Source organism: Episyrphus balteatus, chromosome 4 (assembly GCF_945859705.1).
Source record: "Episyrphus balteatus chromosome 4, idEpiBalt1.1, whole genome shotgun sequence".
Taxonomy (NCBI): domain Eukaryota; kingdom Metazoa; phylum Arthropoda; class Insecta; order Diptera; family Syrphidae; genus Episyrphus; species Episyrphus balteatus.
Window position 1 is genome coordinate 43,123,923 of NC_079137.1, and position 20,799 is coordinate 43,144,721.

Below are 20,799 nucleotides of genomic sequence, written 5' to 3' on the forward strand. Positions count from 1 at the left end.
TTTTTAGTATTTTTAGAATAAAAATTTTGTACTTTAGAGTCCTGAAGAAGGGTGTACCCAACTAACAATTTTACTTCCACGAGGTTAAGATTTTTAATTTCTTGCAGCTATTATCTCTACAGGGCTTGTATTTAGTTTGTGAATCGAAAATTCAAACTTTCGAGGCTTAACTTTCGTTAACCGCTTCCTAGAAACCTAGTGCAAGTGGAATCTAAAAATTTCTACAAGCATTAATGTAAACATTTCGTTTAAATTTCAATACGGCCACATGAAATTCCATTGTAGAAGCACAAGAAATTAAAGCCAATAACTGACTTCTTTTAAATGGCTTTGCAAAAGAAATTGTATTAGAACTGCTTACAAAATCTTTATGAATGCTTTCTATTTTTTTTATCCAATTCGAAAATTATTAGACTCAAAAATGACTTAGGTATTTATTTAAGTATGGTAGAAGTACCTACAACTTATACAATTGCCTTAAATGCATTTATTATTATAATTCTATATTACCGAAATTATGTCAATAGTATATGAGTCGTGATATTCATTAAATAAAAAAAAAAAACATTACGTTGAATTTCAAATAAACCGCATTAAACGGTTTTGCCTTTTTAAACAAATATTCCACAAAATATATGTGTTATAGTTACTGCATTCCAATATTTGAATTAAAAAATTGTTGAATCATTGTTTTTGATTGAAAATATTACAAAGTATGTTTTATATTACTTTCAAATATAACGACTTACATAAATGTTTATTTTGTATCTCTGTATGAGAAAAAAAGAAGTTCAATTTCAGGCGCATGAGCGAAAAGTTTTTAGTTTTATATGTTTGCCTTAGCGAAGTTAGGGGACATTTATTTATATTTGTAGAGGTCCTTTAAGTACAAGCAAAACATTGTAAAAAGCATTTAATTTTATAAGTTTGCCTAAGCGAACTAATTTTATTTCTAGAAGCCCTGTGAAAGTGAGTACAAGCTAAATTTTTTAAACTGTCAGGCAAACTCATGAGAATAAGAAATATTTGGATAAGTGCCATTATGGTGACCATTTTTGGTTTTTTTATTCATTGTTATAAAGAAATAAATAAAAAGGTGAATCTTTTCATATCGGTAATTGGTTTAAAATAGTGATATTAAAAATGGTTTACTGGCCAATTTGGAGTTCATATTCAAGTAAGTAGAGAAGAAAGGAAAACAAGATTTTAATCTTCTCCACTTATTTAATTATGAAATATTGATAGACATTTTAGATTTTTACCTAAGTTCAAAACAAAGTTAATTCTCTTATTTTTAAGAAAAAGCCAAGAGCCCAAAAAAATTGAAAATTTTTTTTCTGCTTCGGAAAAATGCAAGTTGACGGCATCCGGGTGAAACCACTAAAGTCTAAAAAAACCGAATTTTTCAGATATTTTTTTCTGCTCCAGAAAAATTGTTCTTGAGTAAAAAGTTATTCTCTTTCATCTTCTCAATAATGATAAGAATGTACAATCAGAATATAATATTATTAAGTCTTTATTAAATAATTTTTTACAAGATAAAAAAAATCAGAAAATACCTAACCAAAAACAATAACTTTGAAAAAAAAAAAAAACACAAATGGTCACCATATTCTTTAAGATATTGCAACTCATCAGGAATTAAGTCGAAGCCCTTAGAAAGTTCTGGTTTCAACTAGTCCAAATTTGAAACTCTTTTATTATATACCTGAGTAGCTCGATGGGTAAGGTACCGGACTTTCAATCAGGATGTACGAGGTTCAAATCCAGCAAAATTCGTCAAGTAAGTTAGAAGTTTTTTTCTCAATATAATTGTGTTTGGAAATTTAATTTCATAAGCAAAACTTGTCTGGATGGAAAACAAAGAAGAAAATGAAAAAATAAAATAATAGGTACACAAAAAAAAATGAAAAAAAAAATATTTTTTTTTCTTTATTCTATTTGGAATTTAGAGTTTAGACTTTCACAAGCCTTCGACGAGTCTGCTCCGAGCTTCTAAATAAAATTAAAAGCCTGTAGCAGTAATACAGATTTTCAAATCTTGAATGTTGCTTGTTTCTATAAGGCATTAAACACAGGTTTTGAGTCTCTCTAATCAACTTGCATATGACTCTTCTAAAGCCTATCAAGCTTCTTGGGTGGGCCAAAAGGGCTTCTCTATGGTCGTATACAAGCAATATTTTTAAAATCGAAACAGCTTCGTTAGACCCTTGTGGAAGTAAAATTGTTAGTTGGGTAATCACGCCCGAAAAGTCGACAAAATATTAAAATACCAAGACAGACCTACAGCCCACTTAGGATCATAATTTTGATTCAAAAAAGGTCACGAAAATAGGATAAATTAAAATTAGTAGCTGTAAAGGCTTGGCCACACCGGAGGGTATGCGGTATAGCGGTAACGATATTTGTACTAAAAAAATTCCACACCTGAACGTTGATGTGTCAGTTTGGAATTTTTTTTCATACAAGTACCCTCACCGCGGACACGATATTTGTATGAAAAAAAATCCACATCTGAACGTTGATATGTCAGTTTGGAATTTTTTTCATACAAGTACCGTTACCTCTACCCGTACCGCTACCGCATACCCTCCGGTGTGGCCAAGCCTTTAAATGGTTTTTAAACTCAAGGTGCCAATCACATGGAGTGGCAACAATAGGGCAGTTTACCCTAAGTAATTTCTATCAATAGTTTTTTTCTTCTTTCAAATTGAATTAATTTTTTTTTTGTTTTTAATTTGATTCTGAGTTGTATTTGCTTCGTCTTCACTTTCCAAATATTTTACTAAAGAATGCACCCTTATTTTGGTTGCGTTTTTTTTTTAATTTTGTTTAATTTTTTTTTTCCTTGTCTCAATTTTTGCTGGCAGAATAATGCTTCGAACATTATTTGTCAGCGCAAAATTAGGTGGAGACTTTTTTTTTACAGCGGCTCCAAATATATAAATTTTGCGCGTGAACTGAGTACTGCTTGGAAAAATATTCAAGACATAATTTGTCCCGAGAAAAAATTTGTATGAGAAATAAAATGTTTCCCGATCTGCGTACTAGGATTTAACAAAAAAATACCATCGATCTAGTCAAAGTAAATAATAAAAACATAAATAAAAAAATAAAAGAAAAAACATCAGAAAATAATTTTATAGCAAAACAAAACAATTTTAATTTCGTTCAAGATATCGTTAACGAAATTTTGTACGGAAAATTTCGTTTCGCTTCAGCTGCGTACTAGGCTTTAAAGCATAGATGATGTAAAATATAAAAAAAACATCCCCCCTATTTCACCCTTGGTTTAAGCTCTGGTTCAACTCTGTTTCGATTCAATTTATATTTAAATAACCAAGAACATGCTCGAACCAGAGTTAAATCACGGGTCGCAGAATCTCTGCGCATGAATAGCTGCGTTCCTTTGGAAATATTTTTCTACTTTTTAGTACTTAAAGCTGCTTTGAACTTCTTTTTCAGTATAGCAAAGTAGATCAAAGTAGTTTTAAGTACTAAAAAGTAGATAAATATTTCCAAAGGAACGCAGCTAATAGGAACTCAAAATAATTTCATGGGACCTTTTTAATTTTATGAACAAACAAACCCAATTATTTAATGTCAAAGTGACAGCTCCTACAGCAACCGTCATCCCTGTCAACTGTCATGTAAAAAATTGTTTATAGTTTTGTTGGCGATTTTTTCCTATCGCTATCAAAAAAGTTTAAAGAAAAAATGTTAATTCTACTCGTTGTAATTGAAAATAAAAAATAAAAACAAAAAAAAAAATGGGTTTCCTCGAAGATTGCCTTATAGTTTTTGCTTCTCAAGTAAGTCCTAATAATCAATAAATACCATAAAATTTATAACAACTTACAAAACTTTCAGTTGGTTTTCTTTGCCGGTGGTTGGTTGTTTTTTGTAAAACAACTTTTCAAAAACTATGAAATCCGTCATATCTCAGTGCAATTTATTTATTCCTTAACATTCGCCTTGTCCATTACCATGTTCGAATTGATAATATTCGAGATTCTTGGTGTATTGGAGTCGTCATCTCGATATTTCCATTGGAGATTAGGTTTGACCTTGCTTCTGTTGATGGTTATCATGGTGATTCCATTGTATATCATTCATTCAGTTATTCATAGTCTTTCTTTAGGTGAGTTTTGATTGAGGAAACCTTAGACAGTATTTTCTAAGTTGGTTTTCTTATTTTTTTTTTAGTTTCTGAGAAATGGGTGCGAATCATGACAGTATTTTGTTATTTTGTGTTCCTTTATGGGCTCTGGAAGATTGGTGATCCATTCCCATTACTTAGTGTATCCCATGGCATATTTACCATTGAACAGGTTGGTATTAATATTTTCTTCTAAAATATAGTCTAAATTTGAGGATTTTGTTTAACAGGGAGTCTCCCGAATTGGGGTTATTGGAGTCACTGTTATGGCTATTTTATCAGGCTTTGGTGCAGTGAATTATCCCTACGAGAGTATGACATATTTTATAAGGTAAGTTTTTTTTAATTCTCCCTTGATGACAATAAAATCATTAAAATAAATTCTACTTTTTGTAGGCTATAAGTCTTTTCTTATTTTCCTATATAAATAATGAATATATCTTTATTCAGGACTCTATAAATAAAATTATGTTCAAATAAAAAAATGTTCAACCTCTTAAGGATTCTTAACAATCGTTAAATCTGCTCGTCTCTTTTTTTACATGGTAAAACATTTTAAAACTCAAATTTAATTATTTTATTTGATGGATTTAATTGTTCCTTTAATTCTAACTTATAAAATAATAAATTGGCGCATTGCCGCAATAAGTCCAAAGTTGTAATGAACATTATTTGCACGATGTTTACATTCACTGTGGCGTATACGTACTTTTTAGATATTTTTATTTATTGAAAAAAAAAGAGTTTATATACATAAATGTCAAAGATGAAAGGGAGTTTTTTTTGGACAGAAATGAAAAGATAAATCTAATAACTCGAATTTGACTTTGAAGTAATGGAAATACTTGTGCATGATTTATCAAAATTTATTAAAGCTGAGATAAATAAAAACTTTTTTTTATTTTCAAAATGCAGATTTTATAAATTTAGGCTTAATTCAAGTTATAAAATCGAAGTTTTCAGTCAAATAAACAGTTTTGGTTCCAAAATCCTTCCATTTTCAAACGTTCAAATTTGTCGTAAAAAATATTTTATTCCACCATCAGTTATAGCAAAAATTCCATCGTATACAATTTTCAACTAATTTAATTTTTTAAAGTTTAAACAAATTTTGTTTACTTAAAATCGTAAGAGCCGTTTTCGAATAAGTTAAAGTTTTCCATATTTGTCACATGCGTACCGTAAAAAGAAATTTCCCCTCTTGAAACTCACCAAAAAGTTTGGGCAGATTTACAATATGGCGTTTTGCAACATTGGCTGGGTGATTGTAAAAAAAAAGTTATTTATTAATATTTTCATTGAGATCACTTCAGTATTTGTAAAACTAGTTTGTTAGATTCATAAAATCCCTTTCTGCTATCCACTTATGTATGTTTAATTTTCTGTTTTATGTTTCATTAATTTTTTTATATCCTCATTTGCTTACATTATTCCATTTCTGCACATAAACATGCGGAGGAAGAACACAAAAATAATATCTATTAATTATATCAACAAATAACAATAACACCGCAACAAATATCCAAACACAAGAAATATAAACAAATCCATTTATAACTTGTATTAAAATCATAAAGTTCAATTTTGGTGTGTAGCACATTTAGTACGTTTACCAACTTCACCAACACAAACTAAACCCATCTGACTTTTCAGATAAAAAATTCCACCTGAAAATCGTGACTAAATGTCAAAAAACGTAACTAAATGCCACCTAACTTTTTATGACATCTGACCAATCAGAGCCTCTGAAAATTTAGATCTTAAGTTTAGGTGGCCTGCGTTGAACTTGGGGATATAATATTGCGTGTTTATCTTTTGGAAATTGTTAGGCAATTCGGAATGTTGCTCAATGCAAAAAAAAGGACGTATAAGTGTCTCGTATTTTGTAATTTGTCCTATGTTTGTCCCGTATTTTCACATTTTCCGATTTTTGTATCCAAACTTTAAATACTTTGTACCGAAAACAAAAAAACAGTGGTTGGAAAAGAAAAGTTTTTTTAATTTTTCAAATAAAAGCATTCGTTTTTAAAAAATGTTCGTCAATTATTTAGTTCCAGCTTGTGTTTGTCAAGTTGAAAAGCTACATCAGAAAAAGTTTTTTTTCGAATGTTGAAAAAACTTTTAAGGACATATTAAAAGTTGAATTAAATATTACAAAATTTCAAAATCATTTGAAATAAAATTAAAATGTTAAAAAACAATTCTGACAATTTTGAAAAAAAAAAAAATATTTTTTTAGAATTTATTAACCAAATCTAAAACCGTTTTCTTGATTTCTGACTTTCTAAATAACTTCGACGTTCATAAGTCAAAATTAGGATAATTATGAAAAATCATTTTATTATTATTTTGTTTGTTGAAAAAACCAATGTTTTCAAAACGATCCAACGAATTTTTTATTTGTACCGGGTTTCGCTTCAAAAAATATCTTCACCGTACCTATAGCCCACAAAAAGTAGAATTTATTTTTTTAAAAAAGGTCACGCAAGAAAGAATATTTACTAAAATCATTATTCCCCCATTTTAAACAGGCCTGTGTCCCAAAGTGATATTGTTGTTCTCGAACGACGGTTAGCTCTAACTGTCGACATGATAACTGGAAAGAAAAAACGCATAGCTCTTGAGCTGAAACGCAACAAACAAAATAACACAAAACCACGTTTGTGGAGTATTTTAAGTTCAGTAGCAAATCGTGATACTGGAGGAGAGAGTAAGTGAAATGATGACCTTATTAGAATGAGCATTACATTGATTTTGGATTTTTTTCAGACATTGGACAGCTGCGATTAGAAATTGCTGGATGTGAAGAAATACTTAGACAAGTGTTTCTTGAAATCAATTCTTTGAAAAACATGCAAGAACGACAGATATGGTCGAAGACACTGAAAGGAAGATACTTCAATGTCATTGGGCATTTCTTTAGCGGATATTGTTTGTATAAGATTTTTATGGTAAGTTATGTTTTTATTGATCTGAGTAGAAATTCTTTTTAGTATCTGTATTCGCAGTAGAATTTTTTGTGAATTACAAAAAAAAAAAAAAAAACACGAACCTGCCGATAAGAATAGGAGCTAAAACCAGCTGCGAATAGAATTTTGAAAAAACAATATTAGTTTCGGTATTTCCTTTGGTGCTTATTTAAAAAATCCTACGGCAGATAACTTTGCCAAAAAAAAACAAATGCTTTTTAGTATTAATTTACTTCTTTATGCAGCTAAGCTTAAAAAGTTTAGACTTGTATCATTTTCTCTGCTCTCCCTCTGATTTCTCAACTCCTTAGCAATTCTTTGTAGCTTTTTTGGAGTAGTTCACAGTTTTCCTGCTTACGCATTGAACTGCTTATGGGTTATTGTAATCCATACAGACCGCCAGTCAATGAATGATTGAAATTGGTTAAAATATAAAGAGTCTAGATTTTATGGTCTTTTGGAGGATTTATCCCAGTTGAGGTCGTTCCGCCTCACCGGAAATTACACTGGTACGTGTCAACAATACGTTAAATAGAATCTTATATTCGACATTTAGCGGAGTTATGACTCGTTAGCTCCTGCAATATTTAGGATCACATTTCTTGAAGATGGTCCACTCACTTGGCTGCATGGGCTACACTAGTTCTCATAAGGCTGCTGAATAACTTTACTTATTTTTATCATTACAGAGAGAGACACCCTTGTTGGATTAATATTTAATTCATGTTTGCCTACTTACTTAAGGTGACTCACAGACTAGATTAATTCTCGTCCTCAATCATCAAGCCAGTTCTGTTGCTAGCTATATGTCTCCAGTTGAACCCATTAAGTTTGCGGGTTGGGAATGACTTCTGGCCCAAGTTTTCCATTCTCACAAAGCCGCACTCAAAACCCCTATTTTATAGCATGTGTATAAAAATTGATCCCAAACGAAAGTATTCGGAACACCATCATTTTACAAAATTTCTAGCAAAAAAAAAAGGTTTTTTGATCATGACAAGGCAACTTTCTGTCTGTTTTTTGTACCAAGTATTGCACCGGGGTATTAAATGAAACCTTGACACGTCCGACTTTGTGTATCCTTTAATGAATGCATCATTCATATTCGAGAATTGAGTATCAACTAATGTGATGATTTGTTTTATTTGATTTTTTGCTACCGCAGTGCACAGTTAACATAATATTTGATCGTGTGGGTCGCAAGGATCCTGTTACTAGAGGCCTTGAAATTGCAGTACACTGGTGTGGCTTTGATATTGATTTGGCATTTTGGAATCAGCATATATCATTTTTATTGGTTGGATGTATAGTAGTCACTTCAATTCGTGGTCTCTTATTAACTCTAACGAAGGTAAGTCAAATTTTTAATAAACATATTAAACTCTTTAGTAAAACTTAAATCTTTTTATTTCAGTTCTTCTATAGAATTTCATCGAGTAAATCATCAAATATTATAGTTTTAATATTAGCACAAATAATGGGCATGTATTTTTGTTCTTCCGTTTTGTTAATGCGAATGAATATGCCAGCCGAATACAGAGTTATCATCACTGAAGTTCTTGGCAGTTTACATTTTAATTTCTATCATCGTTGGTTTGATGTTATATTTTTAGTGAGTGCCCTAACCACAATTGTTGTCTTGTATATATCGCAGAAACCTTGGAATCATGATTCCAGTATAGATTAAGAATGTTAATGCCTACATATATAAAAAAAAGAAAAAAAGTTATAAAAATATTATTTTATTTTCAAATAATCAATTTTAATCAAAAATGTTTAGGGTCAATGTGGGTAAATGTAAACAATTTCATGTCTTTTTTTTCTTTCGACTTTAGATTTTTTTATGTTTTCACGGAACAACTTGAATGGTATCTTCAAATGCAAATATGAAATGATGGCAATTCTTCTTTATAAATATAAACAAATATTTCCCAAATTGTTTACATTACTGTCAAATATGGCATGTTTACAAATACCCCACCATGTTTGTGTTTTTTTGCAAATTCGGGGTAAATGTAAACGGTGGTATAAAATTTAGAATTTCCTCTTTATCATATGGATAACAACTTGAAAAACGTTCAAGAAGGTATTTGACAAAAACTTTTTCAAATTCCAATAAAAGTTTTTGTTTTCTTCCTTTGATTCTTTATATAGGCGCCCAATATGCATCCTGAGCAGCTCTGAACGTAATATTTTTTGTTTTTTTACGTCAAAGGCCGATTTTGCAACATCATCCACTGAAAATGATGGTGTTGGCTACTTTAAAATGTGACTCCGCGGCACTTTAGCAGTAGTAATTGACTTAAAATATGTTATTTTTATTAAAACCAATAATTTCACCAAAAATGTATGTTTATATTTACCCCCAGAATACGTTGTTTACATTTACCCATTATGAAAAATATTCTGGGGTAAATGTAAACACATGCAAATCGACATAAATGTCCTGTATTTTAAAATTTGCTTGTATCACATAGAATCTACATCAAAATTAAAAACAAAAAAATATTTGCAAATTATACTGACTTTATTGAATCTGCAAAAATATTTAATTTTTCTGAAAGACTAACGACTTGTTTGGCACTTTAAAAAATTATCTTTCACGGAAAATACGCTCGTCGAATGAATTCTCTCTTGACAGCAATGAGCTTGACGTATAAGTTAAAAGATACATGCGTCCGCGATTTGTACTTATGTATGCATCAAATAGATTTAACTGAAGCTTGTTATGAGCCATGTTTTCATTTACCCCTGTTTACATTTACCCACATTGACCCTAATTTAAAAAAAAATTAAAACTAAATATAAATTGTAAAACATTAAAAAGAAAAATCGTGATTATTTAAACAAAATAAAACATTCCTAAATAACATCTCGAAATTACACATTTTTATCAAACATCTGGTATGAATTTAGGAAGGGTTGTAAACTAGTGGTTGCTTCAATCAGAAGATGGAATTTTTAGTCATTCTTTTAAGCAAAACTCGACGATGGCTTTTTGTTGTCCAACTAGATCAATATGAACCTTACTCACCAATTATATTTGCTGCTTTTTATACAAAAATATAAAAGCATAAAGGTTTACCTAAATTTTGAAGGGAAAGTGTTTGGCATTTTTTTTTTCCAAGGGGAAGTACTTAAATTGGCAGATTCTACTACTATTGTCCCGAATCCGGCACTACCTAAAGGAAAAATCTGTTATCGTTGCAAAAAACCCATTTAAATAATGGGGAACATTGACGGATCATAATTTAGACCGCATTTGTTCGAGCACATGATAACAAATGGGAAACCGACAACCTTATCGCGCCAAAGTTATGCAAAACCGAAGTTATGAAAAACCGAAGTTATGCAAAATCGAAGTTATGAAAAACCAGAGCTGTGAACACCAAAGCTTTGCAACGTGGTTTTTGGGTTGGCAACCATTGAGAGGAACGATATACGGGAGGTAAGTACTAAAAAGCTAGAGCGCGTTGGTTGAGTTAAGATAAGAAAATGATTGTATGAAAAGGAGGTGTCTATTCCCCTTCCCCCCCCCCCCCCCCCGAACTAATATCATGCATTCTATTAATTTGATCTCCATGATTGAAGTCTTCAAACTCAGGGAATACATATGAAAGGGCTCAAGAAACATTAAGGACCCACCTCTGAAAACGGTGGCAAGCCTCCCAGTTATGTATTTTTCCATTTTTGAATGCTGCTGTTTTTGCAATTGCTTGTACTTTTCTTCTTAGATCGCGGTCGTATCGGAACGTATGTTTTATGCCTTTTTGACAGGGTTCTGAGGGTCTCTCTTTTGAAGATGACAATACCATTTGAGACGGTCGAGTTGAGTTCTATTTTTTGGGAGACAATCAAGCCCTATCGTGTGTTTTTTACGTGAACAAGATTCCTACCGGAAAAATTTAATTTCACTTTTCCCCTATCTTGAGTTCCGGGCAAAAAGTTGCTTGCTTTCATAGACACTCGTATTTTTAAATTAATTTGGCGAAAAATGTAAATATTTCGGGTGGAAATAGGACCCCGCACATTTTGTATGGGAAGTGGCCCTCGGTGAAATTGTCTGAAATTTTAGTATGTTGTTCTCTTGAAGCCCTTGATCAAAAGTTGACATGGACAGAAAGTCGAAAAATGGACAGTTTTTAAAATAACGGGTTTTTTCCGATGACTATCTCAAACCATTTAAAAGGGATAGTAACTCTCTATATTGTGTTTTGCGCTATTTTTTAGTGGAATCTATAGGTTTTTAGGGTCGCTGAAGCCGAATCTGAAGTCAATTTTTGTCCCATCACGTCAGGTTTTCAAGATTGTCTAACCCAAGAGCCAAGACTCGTTCAACCATATATTTAAGCTAATGTTAAGCTTAATCGAACGGTATAACTATAACAACTTCGCATACTAAGGATACGTTTCTTACTCACTCGTAAAGTTAAAAAAAGTAAAAAGTCAACGTTTTGAAATTTCGACATCGCAAAAGCTTATAATCCTAAAATCAAATTAGAGATAAAAACTTAAATTCGTTTAAATAAGGTGAGACATTTTAAAAAGTTCCTTGTGAATCTTCAATAATTACCGTTTTAATTTATGTTCAAACATTTCAATCAAAGAAGACGTTAAAATACAAAAAAAATCCTTCCATTAATCTCCTTTTTATTAGACCATGTCATTGACCTGTCACACTCTTTATTATCAAATAGGCCAAAAATAACAATGTACAAAGACCTCTTTTTAAACCCAATTTAGGTCCTTATAAATACACATCCACACAAGGCAGGACACTTATAACATCATGAACTCTATTTTCAAACATAAAGAATCTATTAAATCACAAAGCCATTCATGTAAATCCTCTCTCCACCGCAATCTCTACCAAAAAACAAAATGTTTATTATCTCTTTTTTTATTTCATCCTTTTGAACCTCTTTTAAAATATTAATGAGCGTGTACACAAACCATGATCGTTTATGCAAATTTTGTTATTTCCTTCGATTAATTAAAAAAATAAATGTACATTCACACACACACATACCCTCTCAGACGACATACAGGTGTTTTTTTCCATTCAGGAGCCACCACCACCGTGTCGGACGCGCCACCGTCTCACAAAGGATTCAGAAAAAAAGGCAAAGCGCAAAGGAATGAACAAAAAAAAAAAAATATAATATAATAAAAAATGGAAAACAAAAAATTTATCACATCAGAAAAGGATTTGTTTTTATATTCACGTGCATATGTGTGTGTCGGATTGTGTGTTTAAATTCGCTTCTTTTGAACACATTTTCCCCTATTTTTTTGGAACATCACAGACAAAAAACAAAGATGAAAAATATAATAAAAATAATACAAAAAAAAAATAAAACACATGAAATAAATATACACAAAGAACACAAAAGTTAGAAACAGAAGATACAAAAAGAAATAAAAAAAAAAAAACAAAATACAGCTAAGGCGTTGTCTGCCACCCTAAAGTAGGGTACGTTAAAAGTATGAAATTCACCTCCCAAGTTTTCGTCATCCTATCGTCTCCGTCAGTATAGTTGTCGAAGAGATGATTTCATACAAAACCACTCCGAATAATTTCACATAAACGACGCGTTTGTATAACAACATCTATACACTGCTATGCCCGCCCTGCCTACCTCCCAAATAAAAAGGTATGGTATGGCAAAAGCAAACAAACAGCCGTGTCACTCCCTATAAATTTGTACGCTACGCTCACACACTCAAACAAGCGTATACGATTCTCTACACAGGATGGACTCTAACGTAAACAGGACTATAGCAAGCAATAAGCTTTGCTAAAAAAGCCAAACGAGCACATTATAGAAATGTCTATGTATACAATGGTCTGTGATATCAGAGTTGTTATGCTTATATTTTCTTAAGGGACATTGGTGTGGAAATATGCAAGGCAAAATAGAATATTGTTTTGTTGAAAAAAAAAGGTTGCGCATACGCCCCAGTGATCCAAATCAGTCTTTTGTCGTTTAAACTTGATTAATTATACTGAACTAAAAACAAACCCATTGTGATAGTTCACATACATACATACATTTCTAAACGGTGCCATCTCGAGTTAAGTTGTAATCGTATTAAATTAATTAAGAAGTTATTTGTAAGATTTTCAAAGTTCTATGATAGAAAAAAAGTATTACATCATGTAATATTTTAACAATTGGGCTTATATAGTCTCAGAAGATATTGTATCTTATTATATAAGTCTATACCAATAAATATATGAATTATTGTAGAGTGTGCAGATTTAAACATATTTTTTTTATAAAAATTTTAACTATTTGCCTGTAAGACCTAAAATCTTTTTATATACCAAATAAACTACAGTAGTAAGAAAAAATAGAAAGGTAGGAATGAAATTTTTTGTACAGTGCAATGACAATTGAGATTAAGATTAGTATTATCTGGGTAACGTCCGGACGCGTCCGTTGAAACTGAGGGATAAATTAAAGAATACTAGCTAGAGTTGGGTTTAAACCCACATATCTCGGTTAACAGTAAAGCATGACATTCACAATACTAGATATATTTTCGAAAATTACAAAATAAGTTGACTTTCAATAAGTTTATAATAGGTAAATTTTGAAAAATTAATTCAACAACGTTTTTTGACGAGGTTTAAATAATGCATTAGCAATAGAAATTTATAAACCGAACACAACATTTAATGACCATTATTATAAAAAAATTGTCTATGAAGTTAAACTAAAAACTATTTTATACTCCTAAAAATTCTAAATAAAAACAAAAACACATTATTGTTTGTAGGGCAAACAAAATTACTACACTGGGTGCATTTTTTATAATGGAACAAGAAGTTTTGAATTTTTTTTAAGACTATGGGTGATATGCATAAAAAAGTAGTACTTACTCAAAGTAAAAGGTGAAAGTAAATACTATAAATTCTAGTAAAAGGTAAAATTCATAGTATTTACTTAATTTCGTATGCATAAAAAAAAGTACCTGCTAGCAGGCAAATACTTTAAGTAGATACTAAATTCATCCAAGTAAATACTAGAATTCACCCAAAAATGATAGTAAATACTTTTTTTTTAGATGATTGGTATTCGTTTCGAATTTAAGCCTGGTACGTATGCTACTGAAGCGATACGAAAATTTTCTTACAAAAAAAAGCACAACTAAATTGAACGAAGAATTATTTTCAGCTTAGCCAACGAAATTCTTAGCTATGACCGCACAGTTGGAAAAATTAAAATCATTTGTCACTAGCATTTAATTGTCCAGGTCATTTTACTTGCTAAAAAAGAGTTTTTTGACTTTGGAGACCTAGACAAATTTTCGTTTAGCATTAGCAGCGTACTAGGGCTTACAAATAAATTGTTCTGAAAGTTTTACCGTGTAATCCAATACAAATTTTTACTGTTTCTTAAATTTGAGTTTGTGATGTGAACATCTGTTCGTGCTTTTTTTGTGAGTCAAAAGTGAACTTAACAGCAGCATAAAAAAATTGAACTTGAGATAACAATCAGATATTACATGATGGCTCTAACGATTTTCTTTTAAAAACTTAATATTGAAAATATGGACCGTAATAAACGGTATTTCCCATAGAACCGTTTTCTAGTAAACGACACCACCAATTTCAATAAAAAAATATGAACAAAAACTTTTTAGTGGCCTTAATATTAAAATAAAACAAAATTTTCAATAAAATCATTTTTGGATTAAAAAAAGATCGAAATTTTGTATGAAAAATCTATCTATTGAAACTTTATTTTTATTTATCAATTAATATATCTTCTTTTTAATGGAATACCATTTTTATTTTTAAAAAAATTTGTGAATATTTTTATATGAAAAAAAAACTTCTTTTTAAAAAAGCGGCTCTAGATTTCCAATTCTTTGTGATGCATTAAAAAAAAAAAAAACGTTATTTAACTTTAAACCAAATTTTATATTATTTTAAAGTTTTTTTATATTTTTTAAAAATAATCTTTTATGAATTTGTAAAAAGCTTTAATATTTCAAGCAACTTTTGACATAAGAGCAAGTACGTGCGACACAGTTTTGCATTTTTTTTTCATTGCGAATTCCTTAAAATATATTATTCATGGCTAGTAAAGTTAATATACTGTTGGCAATTCAAATATGATTCAGAGATGAAATTATCTCAACAGTTTTGAAACTTGACATTACTTAAAATAAAAACTTATTGAAAAAAAATTACTATTCATTTACAATAATGACTTATTGATAAAGTATTTTTAAATTTAACTCTGAGCCCGATAATCGATCATTCTAAACTTTTTGGTAATTGATACATACAAATTCTGCCATTTCGACAAATATTAACAACCATCCATTTTTAAGAAATACCATGAAAAGATTGCGTCAAAATATGACTCAAGACTGCTATTCATAAGTTTCATGGCTTCATAATTGCGGTTTTAAAACAAAAAAGTATATACTATCAATTTTACAAGTTGGTATTTTGTAATCTTGAAAAAATCTAGTAATTCCTAAAGAAAAAAAGTACTTACTAGTTTTTATGCATATGGAATAAAGTATTTACTGAAAAAGTTCATCCAAAAAAGTAGTTACTATGAATGATAGTAAATACTTAATTTTCAGCATTTACTTGATTGTTATGCATATGAAAAATAGTATATACTTGAAAATTCTCTAGTAAAAGCATTTGCTATTTTTTATGCATATCACCCTATGCCTTAAAGATTAAATCGCATGTTGTTTATCACGTAATTGTAGTTCATCTGTTGGTCACCAAGCTGCAAATTTTAGCAGTTTCGTTGAAAATTCTTGAATTTAAAATATTATTGAATTATTAAACTGATCCTGGTACAAGCAAATGCAAAACCACCAGCATTCAGTTGGCCTTAGAAATGGAACAATACAAAACCGGGAGGCTTGCCGCCGATTTCTGAGGTCAACCCGGCGAACCCCACAGGCGGATCACTAGTGTGAAGCAGTTACGTGGGATAGTTATGATCCCCTCGACATCGAGATCATAACAGCGCCAAGAAAAAGGAAGAAGAAGAAGATTGAATTATTAAACTTAACGTAAAAAATGAAGACAAAAATGAACTCCGAATTTTCATTGCAAAGTTCATGGGTCAGACAGTGATGTATCCTGAACCCCCAACAATTTATTGTAGGGCTCTTTTAAAATCTCAAAGTTTTTAGGAGAGTGTAAAAATAAAACCAAGTTGATAGTTGCTGAGCATAGTTAAGTAATGGATTCGAAAGTATCTGCCAACTTAAAGAAAACGAAGTAAAGTAATTTCAGACGAAAAAATGAGATAAGAACTTTTTAATTATTAAAAAATTTTATAACATTTTATTTCATAAATTTAGCAAAATTTCGTTCAATTTCAGAATTTATGGCCTAAGAGTTGTTGCTTCAAGCAAAACTTAAATATTTAAGTGTATAATAAAACCTTATGTGACAGTTTACGTAGAGAAAAAAGATGGGAAGAGGATTTAATGTTAAATTTTAATATTTAAGTTTCTTTCGATCAAATGGCCAAAATAGTAGTTTTTAGGAAGTAAAAGAGATTTTGTTGTCATACAAAATTGTTAATGGCCAGTAATAAAGTTACAGAACTGGGGCACTGCAAGTATACGTTTTTAGTTAAGCAGGCACAGCTTGCCATCTTACCCTGGGTAAAGTTGAGAATAATGACAATACTGGCAAAGGTGGCGGTTTTTTATATTCCCTGATTGCTGTTTTACTATTGTAAACTCATCTTTAGTTGAACAAACAATGCCCATTTCATTCAATGTTCATCTTTCATTTTGGTAATACAAGACGTGATACTTCTTGTGTGATGAAATCGCTACTTGGTCTCGTAACTTGAAAATGTTTTACATCGCTAGCCGCTGATCAATACTTATTGGCTATTGACAAGAAAACCCAGTTTTTAAAACAACGCCAGTAATGGCTTGATGTCAAGTCAAGCCCAGGTACCAGTCAGTACCAGTGCTTTTAACAACTTTTTGAGAATTCGTTTCACCTTGTATTAATTTGTTACAAGGAAGGTAGCTCGATTTTCAAATTCAAGTGACCTCAACTCCAAATTTATAAAGCGTTTTGTATATCGGATTAATTTTTTATATTAAAATTTTCATTTCAAAATTTAACACTACTCACAAAATGGGTTAGTTTTCTACCAATTTGAACGCACTTTTACATTTTCAGATATACTTTTATTTACAGTGGTGGGGAGAAAAATGAGTAAATTATTAAAAAATATGTCAATATGTTGCAGTTTTTATTTTGAACTTCAGTAATTCTAAGCTTTAATAAGAAAAAAAAAAATTATTTGGAAACAAACCATACTTTTCTGATCTGATTTTCTTCCTGAATTAACAACAAGAATATAACAACACTGTTCTACCATACAACCAGTGCGCTTTGTGACGCGTCATCATCCCTGTTTGTGCGGTTTTCAAAAAGAGCTGGGTTGCTCCTTTTGAAGCTGAGGGGGTGGGCCAAAGCCTCATTCCCTCTTAAAATAAAAATACAAAAAAACAAAAAAACAAATTCTCATGAAGACAACAATAAAAAACGGGCGCCGCTAGCTGCCAACTCTCACGAGTGGGATGCGGGTCGATATCATCCCGAATTTACAATCATAGATTAAATTATAAAAAGGGGAAAAAAGTCTCCTGCTTCCATAGAGTGCTACTATACTACTGCTGCTGCTACAATACTGCTCCTGCTGCCACACACAAGGGTGTGCGTTTTCTGTTAAACAAGCGTGTGTATGTTTTATATCATGGGAGTGGAGCCCAGGAATGGGGGCGATGGCGGCGGCAGCGGCGACAGGCGAGTGACTCCAAAAAGAAAGGACGAGAGTATACACAGACACAACTACGACTGTCGACTACATTCCACACGTAGGTATCTTACTCGGCAGCAGCAGCTCGGCAGGACTTTCTGGTGAAACACAAAAATTCTGTGTGTGGCGCGCGCGACAGATTCCTCTTAATCCGGCTGTTTGCACAATCCACACTTAACTAGCGGTAGTATAGCTTAGGCTTCGGTTGTATATTGACATAAGAGCGTGTAGCACAAGTTGTCCTTACAACAAATTTACCTCTCGACAAAATTCGTAATTTATATTGTATTTTGTCGGTTTTTTTTCGAAAAACAAAAAATTAAGGCCTTTTTGTCTCTTTGTTTTTTGTCAGCGCCAAGTTTATTGAAATTAGATTCCCTGTTCTCTTTGTGCACTAAGGGTAATTTTCTATGTCTGACAAATAAATTCCTATACATTGAAAAAAAAAAAAAACTGTGGCTTTTTTTGTGATTAATTTGTACTAATTAATTTATGTGTTTTATATACAATTATTGTATATATACAAGTGCATATAGTCATATTAATTCCATCCGCAAAAAAATTTTAGAGTGATTGAAGAGGGCCAGGCGCACGTGCTGATTTAATTGATTAAACTTTTTACATTGTTACCCTGGTGTTCCGGAGTTATTTATACATTAATGTGATTCATTGTAGAATTTTTTTTTTCAAAAATAAAAATAAAAACAAAATTAAGCGAAAAAACCACCGAACATAATTAAAAAAAATCCTTATAGTGTTTTTTTAATTAAATTAACAAAAAAAAAAAAGTTTAAAAATGGGTTGTAATACAAGTCAGGAAGTTAAGGCGAAAAAAACAGAAGAGGATGGTGCAGCTCAGGAGGATGGAAAAACTACTGAAACCGAACAGACAATGCCAGCTATGAATGGTGATGCTTCAGCACCATCTGTTGAGGACAGTTGCTCGGATGCAGCAAATAAAAGTAGTATTGTGCCTGAAACTGCTGCTGTGACCAAGGAGCCAACAGAGAGGGACCAGAATGCACAGAACAATGGTATTCAAAAGCAGCACGGGAAGCAGCAACAACAACAAAAATCACCAGAAGTGCCAGCAGGTGATGTCACCATTGTCGATGATGGAAAACATCATAACGGTCTAGTGAATGGTGATATTAACGATGACACTTCCAGTAGCAATGTCAAACGATGTGACAAAGCAGAGATTAGCGAGCTGAACAATGTGGATATCGATGGTGATGAAGACAAGGACGATGTGAATGATGACGACGATGAAGGTAATTTGAATATAAGAGCCCATTATCGTGTCTTTTGACAATTCCTCAGAATAGGTAGTTACTTAGGTCCTTAGCTAAAAATTTGATAAGGACTTTGTGTTATGGATCGTAAAACTTAAGGAGACTCGTTAAAAAAGAAAATAGGAAAGGTTTTTTGTTACCGATTTTTGGGATTTCGGATCATTTCATCCTACAAAATATACTTAAGACTCCTCTAATACATACATATAGGTTAGGTATAGGTAAGCTCATTTTCTCCCAAGACGAGGATTTCCTTTCTTTAATATTCGAAGACGAAAAAATACTCACTCGTAAGAAGACAATCCAATTTGTATCGGCAATTGCGCATGTTTTCAATTTGGTCCAGCGCCTTTATTTTTTCCTTTTTTTTATGTCTGCTTCTTAAATTTTATTATTAAATCTCATGAATGGGCATGTTTACAAACAACCCCACTCAGTGGATCCTTTTCCTTTGCCAAAAAAAAACTATGGGTATATATAGAAGCTTATATACATGTTTATAATATATTTTTTTTTTCTTCCTTTTTCTATACAGCACTTAGAGACACAATACATTTTTCTTTTTTTTGTTGAATTTGCTGGTATTTCACTTAGGCGTAGTCGTCATGAAGTCTAGAGATGGAATTATTGTGAACAAAAAAAAAAAAAAATTGTTCATGGATTTCTTTATATTTCCAGAAAATTGCAAGAATACTTCTTTTTTTTTTGTATTCGGCCGTTATGTTGGTTTAGTGTTTGACAGCTGTATAAGAAGATAAGCACTTCTTTGCTAGGGTTTTTACTTTTTAAGAGTTGGTTAAGGTCACGTCAGAAGTTTAAATCTTTGTAAAAAACAAAAAGAGGGAGAGATAAATCTGTTCGTTACAATTTAATGATATCTAGAAAAATGTTTTCAAAAATACAAACGTTCATAGTTTGAACTTTACAATTTTGTATTGTATGATTTGTAATTTTTGATGATGTTACACAAAACTTGGAATTTTGCAATGACAGAGAGGAAAAAGTTGGGCCTGTCATTTAGATTCCAATTCGTCTTCTATTTAAAATCATGTGCAGTTATTTTCTCCTAAGACTAAATGCAAATTTAAAACAATCGTTTACAATTTCTTCATTTAAAAATATCAGTAACTGCCAAACAATCAAGTCTTGACTAAGAAAATGTAAACTATTCCATTTGTTAGTTTTATAACCCTAGGCATATAAGAAAGTCCTATGAGCGCTTATGTGGATTTCTTTTTGGAAATTAATTCGATGGAAACACTAGAAAAAAATTCTAATTTCGTTCAAGTTTTCTTAATCATTTAGTAACTCTGGGTCTACTTGATATGTAGGTTCTTTCTTTTGTTAGTTCATGCCTGCATCAAGCATTTTAACTAAAAGCAGAAAGAAAAAACATCAGTTCAACATGCCTAAACAATTTTACCAAAATTGGCCACTGTGGTGTATGAGTACTTTTTTTCTTGGATGGTTTTTTTTTTCGTTAACCAATAAGTCACACCAATTGACATTTGATGATCACTCTACGATCTTCTTAATGATTA

At 31.3% G+C, this 20,799-nt stretch overlaps 2 protein-coding genes across 2 annotated transcripts in view; both read left to right on the forward strand.

The window, feature by feature from the left end:
- The first annotated feature begins 3,633 nt into the window (after positions 1-3,633).
- Positions 3,634-8,830, forward strand: LOC129919403 (Golgi pH regulator). The gene is made up of 8 exons (XM_056000268.1): positions 3,634-3,812; positions 3,871-4,141; positions 4,207-4,331; positions 4,390-4,490; positions 6,691-6,869; positions 6,929-7,110; positions 8,294-8,479; positions 8,543-8,830. Exons 1-8 carry the CDS (start codon positions 3,771-3,773, stop codon positions 8,813-8,815), a joined length of 1,359 nt encoding a protein of 452 aa, XP_055856243.1. The 5' UTR covers positions 3,634-3,770; the 3' UTR covers positions 8,816-8,830.
- A 9,914-nt stretch (positions 8,831-18,744) lies between these two features.
- Positions 18,745-20,799, forward strand: part of LOC129920051 (uncharacterized) — a 169,940-nt gene continuing 167,885 nt past the window's right edge. The window contains exon 1 of the mRNA XM_056001208.1: positions 18,745-19,237. Coding sequence (XP_055857183.1) covers positions 18,760-19,237 — 478 coding nt within the window. The 5' untranslated portion in view covers positions 18,745-18,759. The remainder of the gene's footprint in view (positions 19,238-20,799) is intronic.

Excerpts from the sequence above, each read along its gene's own strand:
- LOC129919403 (XM_056000268.1), top strand. The coding sequence starts at position 3,771 with ATGGGTTTCCTCGAAGATTGCCTTATAGTTTTTGCTTCTCAA. Across the intron at positions 4,332-4,389 it reads GCATATTTACCATTGAACAG|GGAGTCTCCCGAATTGGGGT; the intron begins GTTGGTATTAAT and ends TTTGTTTAACAG. Across the intron at positions 8,480-8,542 it reads TCTTATTAACTCTAACGAAG|TTCTTCTATAGAATTTCATC; the intron begins GTAAGTCAAATT and ends TTTTTATTTCAG.